Source organism: Pseudopodoces humilis, chromosome 17 (genome assembly GCF_049639895.1).
Source record: "Pseudopodoces humilis isolate 2021_Gansu_Grassland_sample_001 chromosome 17, ASM4963989v1, whole genome shotgun sequence".
Taxonomy (NCBI): domain Eukaryota; kingdom Metazoa; phylum Chordata; class Aves; order Passeriformes; family Paridae; genus Pseudopodoces; species Pseudopodoces humilis.
Genome location: NC_142216.1, coordinates 14859638 through 14871923, shown reverse-complemented (window position 1 = coordinate 14871923; position 12286 = coordinate 14859638). Strand labels below are relative to the sequence as shown.

The window sequence follows — 12286 nt, the reverse complement described above, 5'->3', positions numbered from 1 at the left end:
ACCTGGCCTTGGACGCTTCCAGGGATGGGGCAGCCCCAGCTTTTCACACACCCCCTCACGGCATTTGAGGAGATTCCACCTGCAGCTTCCTCCCTTCTGTCTCCCAGAGCTGGAGCTGCTCCTGCAGACCCTGTGGGTGTGGCTGTCCCCATCCTGGGGACACTGCTGTGCCTCAAGCTCCTAAGGGAGGTACTGAAGGATCTGCTGTGTGCACCTGCCAGCACCATCCTAGGCCAACATCAGAGCATTGCTGGAGTTCCCTGAGTCCTGCCTTGTCCTCAGATGACTCCTGTCTCCACAGGCCTTTCCTTCACCATCTCCCTTTGATCAGCTCTACTCCACAGGGTCAAGCTACAGTGCTGTATTAGGGGAAAAATACTCTTGAAGGGCTTAGGGAAAGGCACAAGAATTTAAAGGAATAGAAACTTTCCAGCCAAGCTGGCTAAATCTAGTTATTCCAGGCTTTGATAACTTAGGAGGCCTTGGTTAGAAGGTGTCTAAAGCCACTCTAAAGAAGGAAAGACACAACTGGAAAAGGAGAAACCTCCAATGTTGGGCACACACTGGTGGGCATGATTCAAAGAAAAAAGGAAACTCACAGAAAAAAAGCACCAGGAGCAGCTGGTGTCCCAAAGGTGCTCTACCCAGCAGTACCACCCCAGTCATGGAATCATGGAATGGTTCAGGTTGGAAGGGACTGGAAGCTCATCATGTTCCAATTCCAGCCTGTGACAGCTTTGAAATGAGCAAAAATGGCTTTTCCACCAACATGTAAGTGTGGACTCAGTGCCACAGGACACTGCAAGTGCTGGCAGCTGACAGAAATCAGGGATTGATCCACTGACATCTGTTAAATCCAAACTCCTGGGAAAGTTCTGGTGCTCCAAAAGAAGGCAGAACCTCCGTGGGTGAGGGGCGTGCAGCACTCAGAGCAGCCCCACGATCCAGGGATGGAGGGATGCTCAATTCTGCCACCAGGATTTTATACTCATCATTGCTGAGGGGTACAGGCTGGGGTCAGGGTGAGGCAAAGGATCTCCCAAGCTGGACACATCCCTGGAAAGGCATCATGTCCTCATGTGGGCTTTGTGAGCTGAGATCAGGTAGAATCTGGAGGCCAAGGTGGAAACTCCCAAATCCTTGGGCCAAGACACCTCCTTGGTCCCACAGCAAAATGCTTGGACAAGAAGGTTGTCCAAGGAGCATTTGGACAATGCTCTCAGGATCAGGCTGGGATTCCTGGGGCTGTCCTGTGCAGAGACCTGATTATCTTTGTGGGTCCTTTCCAACTCAGGATATTCCATGATTCTGTGGTCTGTGGAAGCGCTCAGCTCAGCGAGTGAGAGATGATGTGTGCTTGGGAGCCTCAGGAAGCAGCTCTCCTGCTGCCCCCAGATCTCCTGCAGCTCCTCACTGCACCACAGAGTCTGGCCTGGTTCACACAGCCCAAGGCCACACAGAATATTGCAGAGCACTTTATTTTTGCTATTTTGTGGCAATAAAGCAGCCCTGTCACACGGGACCTCTGAGGGACACTGCTGGTGCAACTGCAGCACTAAAAACACCGACTGCAGCACTTTCAGTCAAGGGACCAAAGCCACTTTTGACACCAGCCTGGCACTGGAGCCCCATCCCTGAAGGTATCCCTGGTGAAAGCTGTCACTGGGCAGCCTGCCCTCTGCATGAAGCCAGCAGCTCTACCTGCTTTCACAGGGAATAGAAAAGAAAGGAATTAAAGGAAGGAAGTGCTGCTGCCGTGCCCATCCTGCAGCAGAGCCAGCTCTGTCATGCTGCTGCTGTCTGCTCACAGCCCTTCACCCAGGGGATGCCAGGGAAAACACCCTGTTCCTGGTCAGACTTTTGGCTGGGGACATGCCACATGTATCCAGCCTCTATCTGGGGGCAGGTCTGTGCACCATAGTATGAGAAAGATCTAAAGCTGTTTGAGAGCATCCAAAGGAGGGACATGAGGATGGTGAAGGGCCCAGAGGGGCCACACAAGGAGCAGCTGAGGGCACTTGGCCTGTCCAGCTGGAGCAGAGGAAACTGAAGTCAGACCTCACCAGGGACTGCAGCTCCTCCTGAGGGTCAGCTCCAATCTCTGCTCCCTGGGACCAGTGACAGGATTCAAGGGAATGGCTGGAGCTGTGCCAGGGGGATTTAGGTTGGATATCAGGAAAAGGTTCTTCCCCCAGAGGGTGGTCAGGCACTGAACAGGCTCCCCTGGGAATGGTCCCAGCCCCAGGGCTGCCAGAGCTCCAGGAGTGTTTCCAGATCACTCTCAGGCACAGGGTGGGATTGTTGGGGTGTCTGTGCAGGGACAGGAGTTGGACTGGGTGATCCTTGTGGGTCACTTCAAACCCAGAATATTCCATGACTCCTTGGTTGTCCTGATCTTAGCAAGGGCTGCAGAGTTTGTAGGTTACTGCAGACAGAGCTGATTTCTGTGCACAGCTCATCCTCACACAGGTGTCAGTGCCATGGTGCTGATCCACAGAGGTGCCTTGCTGGGGCTTTTTATGCATCTAAAATCTTCCAGCATCATGTGTGACTTCTTGTTCCTTCTGCTTGAGGGAATAACAGCAAACAGGGACAAGACATGATCTGGAAAAGCAAATTGTTGGCCAGAGGAAGGCCAGGGGGGACAATGGGGACAGTTTCAATCCTGCCACTTCTTGTTGGCTGTGCTGAGGCAGTGGGTGGCTCTGGGCAGCACTGGGCTCTCTGTTCCCAGGCAAGCTCAGATGTTGCAGACATCCACAGGAGGTCACAGAGATGTTTTGAGTGCTGGACCCCCTCTTCTCTGGAGCCAGGCTGGGAGAGCTGGGGGTGCTTAGCCTGGAGAAGACTCCAGGGAGACCTTAGAGCCCCTGCCAGTGCCTAAAGGGGCTCAAAGAGGAGACATTGGACAAGGGCCTGGAGTGACAGGACAAGGGGAAATGACTGCCAGAGATCAGTGTTAGATGGGATATTGGGAAGAAATTCTTCCCTGTGAGGGTGGGGAGGCCCTGGCACAGGCTGCCCAGAGAAGCTGTGGCTGCCCCTGGATCCCTGGCAGTGTCCAAGGCCAGGCTGGACAGGGCTTGAAGCAACCTGGGACTGGGAAAGTTGTCCCTGCCCATGGCAGGTGTTGAGAACGAGATTAACTTTAAGGTCCCTTTCCACCCTAACCATCCCATGGTTCCAAAATTCTCTGAAACCTCCTGGGGTTTAGACTCACCTCTTGGACTGGTACTACAGCTCTGCTCTGAACAGAAGTGAGACAGAAATACTGCAGGTGTTGGCAGTATATTCTGAGGGTAGAACCAAAAGCCAGGTCAGGCTCTGTGGGCAGGAGAGTCACCAGCTGCATGGGGACCTGCAAGAAGGTGGCTGGGCAGCCAGGCAGCCCATCCACCACCCTGAGGAGCCAACCAGAGCAGGTCAGTGAAGCCTGGCTGGAATGGGACAAGTGCTGGAGGAGGAAGTGATTCACTCGATGTTTTAGCCAGCCTTTGTGCTGACAAAGAAAACAACATGTTGGCTGTATCCACAGGCCCTCCCGGGGCTGGGAACGCCGGCCAGATGGTTTGCTGGGGTTTCTACCACTCAAACAAGCAGCTCCCTGCCAGGCCCTTCCTCCCACTCTCTGGGTTTGAGGATGCTTGAGTTGTGTCCACAGAAGGGCAGCAGAGCACAGGTCTGATGAGGAGCAGCTGAGGGAGCTTGGGGGGCTCAGCCTGAAGGAAAGGAGACTCAAGGGGACCTTCTCTTCCCACAGCTCCCTGACAGGAGGGTGCAGCCAGGTGGGCGGTGGGCTTTGCTCCCAGGGAACAAGGGACAGGACAAAGAGAAATGGCCTCAAGCCAGCACTACTAGAGGAGCTTTATGCTGGGTATTAGGGAAAATTTCTTCACCCAAAAGGGCTGTCAAGCACTGGCCCAGGCTGCCCAGGGCAGGGGTGGAGTCTCCTTCCCTGGAGTGATTTAAAAGACATGTGCACTTGGGGACATGGGTTAGTGGTGGACTTGGCAGTTCTGGGGAAATAGTTGAACTTGATGGTCTCAAGGGTCTTTTCCAACCTAAATGATTCTTTAATTCTATGATGTTAATTAAATGTGAACCATGTGGGCATGTCTGAATCAAGATCCTTGTGCTGTAATCCTGTGACAGCCTCCAGAGACCCTGGCAATGTGGGTCTGTGGGGACTGTGAGGGTCTCCTGGAACCCAGGGGCATTCCTGGACAGAAAGCAATGTTGTCTGTGTTCTGGACAGTTGCTCCATTTCCCAGCCTGTATCAACCTGGTTTGGCTCCACAGAGGCCACAGGTAACCACACTGAGAGCTTTGTTGAAGTGGAGGTTCTCCCCTCATCCCTACAGCCACTTTTCTTGCCATTCCAGGTAGTCAGGTCCATCCGATGTGATGTGAAATCCCTGATGGCTGTTCCTGTCTCATCCTTCAAGTGTTTGGCAGGGATTGCTGGGAAGATTTGCTCCATCACTTTCCCAGTGTCAGAGGTGACACTGAACAGGCTGTAGTTCACCTCCTCAAAGCTGGGTGTGAGATTTTCTTCTCCCACTCATCAGGAACCTCCTGATTGCTACAACATTCCAAAGAGATCAGAAATGAACCTTGCCAGGGCATCATCCATCTCCCTCAGCTTCCTTGAGTGCATCCCACATGCTCCAATGGGTTTTGTGTATGTGTTCCCTAATCCATGTTCCTCCAGGATGGAAACATTCCTTGGAACAAGCTGGAGGTCTTGAGGGTCTCACTGGCCACCAAGAGCCTGGCTGCAGGAAGCCCCTGCTGTGCTGCCAGCACTCATGGGCACTGCTTCCCGACCCAGCATCTCCTGGAAGCGTGTGGGGTGGGAGCATCCAGGGCACTGTGAGTCACCTTCTCAAGTTCTAGATGGAACTTGAGTCCGTTTTGCCCCTGGCAATCTGCTGAGCTGAATCATTTCATTCTTTGAAATCTACTGCCCTTGACGAATTAAATCTCAATAAAATCTGGTTTCCTTCCTCATTCCAGTTCCACTCAGACCATGTTTTGGCAAATTTGGGGCTTTCCAGGATATGCAAGCTCGTGGATATCGAAACCCGGTGCAGCCACCAGTGCCTGGATTTCCTGTGGGCTGAGAGACCTCATGGATGCTCAGTGTGGGAGAGCTCTGGCGCTCCACGGGCTTCTTCCAGAGCTTCTTTCATTTTCACTTTTCTGCGCGCTTTTCTGTGCAGATCCACCCGTGGCTCCGTGCGTCGCAGAGACTTCGGGTGCAGCTGCCCTTGCAAGGAGCCCCGGCTGTCCCTGCAAGGAGCCCCGGCTGTCCCTGCAAGGAGCCCCGGCTGTCCCTGCAAGGAGCCCCGGCTGTCCCTGCAAGGAGCCCCGGCTGCCCGGGCGGGAGCGCCGAGCCCGGGAACCCCAGCGCAGGAAGCCCGGGGTTGGCGGCTGGAAACTGCCCCGGTGAGTGCGGCCAGAGCAGCGAGAGCCCCGTGGCTACGGAGCAGGGCGGGCTGGCACCCGTTCGGGAGCGGGGTAAGCAGCCTGGCTCTGTCTTGCCGAGCCCATTTGGGCCCAGGGCACAGCCCCGGGGCGGGGAGCGCAGGGGAGCCTCCCCAAAGGGCTGTGTGCTTTGGGGTGCTCAGTGAGCGCTGGGCGCACGCATCCCCTGACCAGCTCTTACCCGCTCCTACAGCGCTGCCGTGGGTGCTGGGGACAAGCTGCCGCTGGGGACGAGCTGCTGTGAGCCCCTGACCTCCGCAGATGTCCCGGGAGCCGTGGCGGCCGAGGCAGCGCTGCTGCCCGCGGATCCCGCAGCCCCGGGCCGGGCGGGCGCGGCTCGCCGTGCTCCTGCTGCTGGCGCTCTGCGCCGGGGCTCTGCTCCTCGCCGGGCAGCCCCTCGTGCCCACCGCCCGCAGCCTCGCCTTCCACTTCGCCACCCTGCAGATCGGGGCGCTGCTCAAGGGCACCTGCTACCTGGCCGAGGAGATCTTCCACCTGGAGTCCAGGTGAGCCAGCGGGGCTGGCTGCCTGCGGCGCTCCTGCCACCGCCCTGGGGACAAGGGCGTTGCACCCTCGGGATGCGGTGGGGTTTGCTCCTGGTCTCTGTGCCCACAAGTGCCTTCTGTGGCAATGATGTGCTGTGCCCACTGTCACCCTCCTGTCCCTTTCATCTATTGCTCCCTCTCCCACCTGCCCAGCTCCCCCATATCCCATCCATGGATGGTTCCTCTCCGTGGTAACCCCTTAGTGTGCCCTTTCCCCAGGGAACAGATCTTGGCCCCAACCTTTCCCCAGGGAACAGATCTTGGCCCCCAACCTTTCCCCAGGGAACAGATCTTGGCCCCCAGCCTTTCCCCACCGCCCAGTGCTGGAGGACAGGGGGCTGTTGTCTCCGTTTGCTGTCCAGGGTGACATTCCATCTGCTCCCTCTGAGTCCCACAGGTGCTGCAAGGGACCCAAGCCCTCTCCTGGCTGGGAACGCTGGGGTGAGCTGGGCAGGATCCCACATGGCTCTGTAGTGGAAGATTGGTGGCACTGGCCAGCAGATGGGAGCATCCCTGGCCACGGCTGCTGAGGGTGAGTGGGTGGCCACCAGCCTGACTCCTGTCTCCCTGTCCCACCCAGGCACCACAGCAGCTTCTGGAGGGCCCTGAGCACCTGCTTCCCCCCCTGCTGGCATGGGCCCCTGCTGCTCGTCTGTGCCTCAGCCTACATGGCTCTCAGTGATGGACAGCCACTTGGCCTCCACCTCATCCTGGCCAGCCTGTGCCAGCTCCTCATCCTTGCCCTGGGGCTCCAGGTAAGGTTCCCACACCTCCAGCCTGGCTGGCTGCCCGGGGAGCCCTTCAGCCCTGAGCAGCCATGGGGGCACGCAGCCAGATCTGCATGGCCCCTGCATGTCCAGCCCACCCAGAGTCAGCCTGGCGGGGGAACACTCTCAGCTCAGCCCTGCAGAGCTGATCTCCCTGGCCCTGTGCTGCCAGGAGTGTTGGCAGGAGGGCCAGGCTGCCTCCTAATGAGCACAACCACTCCAGGAGATGGCACGGCCCCCCTGACATGAAAAACAGGGGTATTTTAAATGTCAGTCAAGCTGGAGCTTGAGGGGAAAGCAGAGCCTGTGTGTTCTCAACTATCAGTGTGGTGTGGGGGCAGAGGCAAGCCCCAGGTGCCTCTGCAGAATGGGGAGGGCTCTGCTGTGCCCTCTGGAAGGGTCACACAGGCTGCAGAAGGCGCTTCCATCAGGTGCCTGTGGGACAGAACACCCATCTCCAGCTAATGGCACACACGGAGCTGGCAGAGGCCATTGGGAATCCCCCCATCCAGCCCTGGGCTGTCTCCTCTCCCATGCTGGGAGCACAGGGCAGATGCACAAGTTGCACTGGGACACACGATCCCAGTGGAAGGTGCAGCCAGGGAAATGCCTGGCTCACTCCAGCCCCAGTTCCCTCCTCTGTGGGGGCTGTCAGGGGCTCTGCCCCGCTGCCCTGCATGGTGGAGGAAAGGGCTGGTGGGGTTGCTCACTCTCCAGATCTTTTTGGAGTTCTCCAATCCATGTGGAGAGCTGACTGTTGCAGAAAGGCTGCTGTGATTACCTGGTCTGTCTGTCCTTCCCTCCACAGAAGCCCTCAGCAGTGGAGATATCTGAGATGTCCGAGAGGTCCAAGCAGAACGTTGCTCATGGGCTTGCCTGGTCCTATTATGTTGGGTACCTAAAAATAGTCCTGCCACGTACGTAGCTGTTTCCCTGCATTCTCATGCCTACAGATAGAAATAGCTCCTAATAACAATCCTCCCACTTTTACAGTGTTAGCAGGGAAATGGGGAGCAAGGCAGAATGCAGCTGTACTCACACCAGGCACCTCTGCCTGATGCTGTCTTCCACCAGGGTTTAAAAAGTCCATGGAAGAATTCAGCAGAGCCAATCCCAACCTGCTGGCGTGCAGGAAGACCTGGAAGCTCCACATCTTGGTCCCTCTGAACTGTGCTGTCTATGATGACCTGGAGAAAGCTGACAGCAACATCCAGTATGTGACAGACCTCACTGAAACCACCCTGGCCCGAGCTGGCACCAAAAAGAGGGTCTACAAACACAGCCTCTATGCAATCAAGGATGAAGAACAACAGGTATGCTGAGAGCGGCATTGGGAGCAACATCCCAAAAGTCCTGCTGTCCCCAGAAGTGGCCGTAAGGACAGGAGACTGTCACCTCTCCTATTAGATACTCCCAGCTTTCTCCAGGCTTCCATGGGATGGAGAAATCCCATTCCTGTACCCCTTCCTCCCAGGCTCAGCTGCAGGGATGGTGGGCTTGCTTAAACCCTCCTGGAGCTGATTTAAGTCCAGCAAACAGTAGAAAACTGAGCAGAAAAAAGCAGATGTGAGCTACAGAGCATCATTTCCCATAGGATGAATGCTTCCTTGTGTTGTGGAGAGGTGCTTGAAGATGTCTGTGAATCATTGACTCCCTCCTTTCCCCAGTCACCCCTTTTCTAGGCTGCTGAGCCCTAAATCTCTCCATCTCACCTTGCATTCATCTCCTCCCACATCTCCCGGCAGACTGGCCCTGTCCCTTCCCCTTGGAGGAGGGAACACCCTTTGGTGCCATGGATGGAGACACTGGCAGAGCTCTGGGCTCCTCACCTGGGTCCCCTGCTTTGCCCTTTGGCAGGGCTGAGCTCTGGGCTGCAGTTTTAAAGCCCTGCCTGCAGGGACCCCGAGCCTCTCCTGGCCCTGCTCCGGAGGAAGCACCGCGGGTTTTTCCCACTGCACTGATGCTGTGTTCCATGTGCCAGGCTCCTGCTGAGTCACTCTGCTCCCTGGGAGCTTCAGCAGCTCCGAGCCTGGACCTGGCCTTCCAGTAATATTTGTCCCTCAGCTTCTTGCCCAGTCCCTCACAATGAGGCAGGGCCCATCAATGCACCTGCCCCAGGGCACAGCAGCATCTGCCTGCCAAGGCTGGGAACTTCCTGCTTCTCTGCTTTTACCTGGGATCACATCCCTCTTCCTTCTAATTCACTCCATTAAACTTTCCAGTTCCAGTGTAAGACTTATTAATAACACTGCTCCTCCTTGGCATGTTCATGGCTTTATGAGATTTCTCCTTGTTTCTTTGCTCAGCCTCCTTCCAGCTGTGCCTCCACCTTTCCAATGTTTATGCTCTGCCCTCCAGCTCTCTGTTAGGATGCTTAGACAGAATAATGGAATCACAAAATACGCTGGGTTGGGAGGGACCCACGAAGATTATCAAGTCCAATGCCTGGTTCTGCACAGACACCCCAACAGTCCCACCCTGTGCCTGAGAGCATTGTCCAAACACTCCTGGAGCTCTGGCAGCCTTGGGTCTGGGACCATTCCCTGGGGAGCCTGGGCAGTGCCTGACCACCCTCTGGGGGAAGAACCTTTCCCTGATATCCCACTTAAATCCCCCTGACACAGCTCCAGCCATTCCCTGGGTCCTGTCACTGGTCATAGAGAGCAAAGATTGGTGCTGTCCCTCCACTTTCCTTTGTATAGCAGAAGGCCACCAAGAAGGTGCGATCACAGAAAAAGGATGTCTCCCTAGGGAACTGAATTCCATAAGGAAGATCACCCTCCAGGCTGCTCTTGGGAGCACTGACAAAGCCAGTGGCTGCCCCCCATGGCCAAAGGCAGCTCCCTGAGCCCACCTGGCAGAGGGGACACCTGGACCTGTCAGGCCAGCTGCTCTTTCCCTGCTCTGCAAGAGGCAGGGGGACCCTGGGGCCAGCTCTGTCCCAGTGCTCCCAGTGCAAGGCAGGCCAAGGAGCTGCTGAGAGGTCCAGACTGTTCTGCCTAGTGCCAGGGTCTCCCAGTAGCCCTTTCCCCAGTCCTCCTGTCCCCACATCTTCTCCTTCCATCCCTGCAGCCCTGGCACTGTGCTGTGGAATATGCCACCCCACTGCAGTCCCTCTACGCCATGTCCCAGGATGAGTGTGCTGCCTTCAGCCGGGAGGAGCGCCTGGAGCAGGCCAAGCTTTTCTACAGGACCTTGGAGGAGATCCTGAAAGGCTCCAAGGAGTGTGCAGATGCCTACCAGCTCATTGCCTACGAGGGTGAGCGAGGGGAAAGGAGTTGGGGTGCCCAGGACAGTGGCTGTGCTCTTCTAGCCCCGTGTGATCTTGGATCAGTGTATGTGCAGGGGCGCTGCCATGGGAGGAAGGGAGGGACTGCATTCCCACACGAAACAAGAATGTCACTGAGCATGGCATCACTGCCTGGCTGAGGGAGGGCATTGTCCCACTGTGCTCTGGGCTGGGGTGGCCTCACCTAGAGCCCTGGGGCAGTTCTGGGCACCACAATATGAGAAAGATCTAAAGCTGTTAGGAAGTGTCCAAAGGAGGGACATGAGGATGGTGAAGGGCCCAGAGGGGCCACACAAGGAGCAGCTGAGGGCACTTGGCCTGTCCAGCTGGAGCAGAGGAAACTGAAGTCAGACCTCACCAGGGACTGCAGCTCCTCCTGAGGGTCAGCTCCAATCTCTGCTCCCTGGGACCAGTGACAGGATTCAAGGGAATGGCTGGAGCTGTGCCAGGGGGATTTAGGTTGGATATCAGGAAAAGGTTCTTCCCCCAGAGGGTGGTCAGGCACTGAACAGGCTCCCCTGGGAATGGTCCCAGCCCCAGGGCTGCCAGAGCTCCAGGAGTGTTTGAACAACCCTCTGGGACATGGTGTCTGTGCAGGGCCAGGAGCTGGACTGGGTGATCCCTGTGGATCTCTTCCAACTCAGGGTATTCCATGATTCCATAATTCTAAGGACTTCTTGCTGTGGGTCTGAGGAGCAGGGAAGGTGGTGGCAGCACTGGTTATCCCAGCTGAAGTCCCCAAGTGAACCTGAGACAAGCTGTCTACTGCAAGGATTAAGTACAACAGCAGGCATCCAGGGGAAGCAGCAGCTCCCCTCGCTGTTGATGTTCCTGGAAGAAGCTGCTGGGGCTATAAAACCCTCCCCAGCAGTGGGATGAGTGTGTGCTGGCTCAGTGCCATTCCTGCTGACAGGGGATGGGAGGGAGCAAGGTTTTCCCTCATTCCCATCATCTTTTCATCTCCCGTCTCCTCACCTCCACCAGATGAAATCAGCATCTTGCTGTAATGAATGTCGGTTTTTTCAGAGGAAACTCAGCACTCTCCCTGATGAGGAGAAGCATTTCCATCCAGTGAGGCAGTTCCCATCACAAGCACTACTGGGAATCCAGCACATAATGCCTGTAATTTTACACTCCTCCCCACACTTCGTGTTTGAATTTTTTCCCTCTGCCAGGCTGAAAATGGGAAGTAAAAGCTGTATTTTGACAGTGCAGAAAATTCTGCATATTTTGGGGTATTTGCTCCCTGCCCAGAGCTCTGCCTCAGGACAACCAGCAAAGGAAGGTTTTGTCATTCTTCTGTTCCAGAGCCAGAAGAAGCAGAGAGACACTTTTTGTCCAGAGAGATCGTGTGGCACTTGCAGCAGGAGCACCACGAGGAGATTGCCGTGCTTGAGGGGAGCCACCCACACACCCCATCCACAGCCCTGGACTCAGCAGAGCTCAACCTGCAGATCAGCGTGTCAGACCTGCCACAGCCACTGCGCACTGACGGCTTCTGACACACAGCCCCTCACCGCCCCGTGGGGCTCAGGTCACCTTTCCCCAAACCCCTTCCTCTTGGAGCATGTGCTAGCCATGGCTGCAACCCCCAGCTCCCACCCAAACCTCCTGTGCACCACGGTTACTGGAGCAGCTGACTCAGCCCACAGCCCTGTGACATGCTTCCCATTTTCTTTGTTATGTGCAGCTCATGTGTTCTTCTGTGGGTGTATTGTTTTTTTATCAGCTTTCATTTGTGTCGTATAAAGCACTTTCCTCTCTGGGACAAGTTGCAGTATCCTAAATTTTGGGTACAATGTGCAGTCTGCCAAGTGGGATAGGAAAATGTTTTTCCCTCAGAGGGTGGTTGGGCACTGAAGAGGCTCCCCCAGGGAATGGTCATGGCTCTAAGGCCGTCAGAGCTCCAGGAGCACTTGGATGATGCTGTCAGGGACAGGGTGGGATTGCTGGGGTGTCTTTGCAGGGCCAGGAGTTGGACTGGATGATCCTTGTGGGTCCCTTCCAACCCAGGACATTCCATGATTCTGTGATACGCTGTGGTGTTGGATGGGGCTTTAGAAATGCCAGCCACAAGTGTGCCTGTGTGTCCTGGGACAAACACACCCAGCCCATGTGGCCAGAATCTTGGGGCAGCTTCTGCAGGCACAGGGATCATGTTCAGGACTTCCAGGGGAGCCTCCAGCCTGAACAAAAGT

At 56.1% G+C, this 12286-nt stretch overlaps 1 protein-coding gene across 3 annotated transcripts; it reads left to right on the top strand.

Annotated features, from left to right (window-relative positions):
* The first annotated feature begins 5235 nt into the window (after positions 1-5235).
* Positions 5236-12059, top strand: STING1 (stimulator of interferon response cGAMP interactor 1). 3 transcript variants are annotated; one of them, XM_005523735.3, is made up of 7 exons: positions 5237-5520; positions 5681-5993; positions 6613-6787; positions 7608-7716; positions 7874-8112; positions 9872-10058; positions 11397-11732. In XM_005523735.3, exons 2-7 carry the CDS (start codon positions 5749-5751, stop codon positions 11588-11590), a joined length of 1149 nt encoding a protein of 382 aa, XP_005523792.3. In that variant the 5' UTR covers positions 5237-5520; positions 5681-5748; the 3' UTR covers positions 11591-11732. The 3 variants fall into 3 exon arrangements, with proteins under 3 accessions (XP_087919742.1, XP_087919741.1, XP_005523792.3); XM_088063616.1 differs by lacking the exon at positions 9872-10058 and having other exon boundaries at positions 5236-5448; positions 11397-12059; XM_088063615.1 differs by lacking the exon at positions 9872-10058 and having other exon boundaries at positions 5236-5520; positions 11397-12058.
* The last annotated feature ends 227 nt before the right edge of the window (positions 12060-12286 follow it).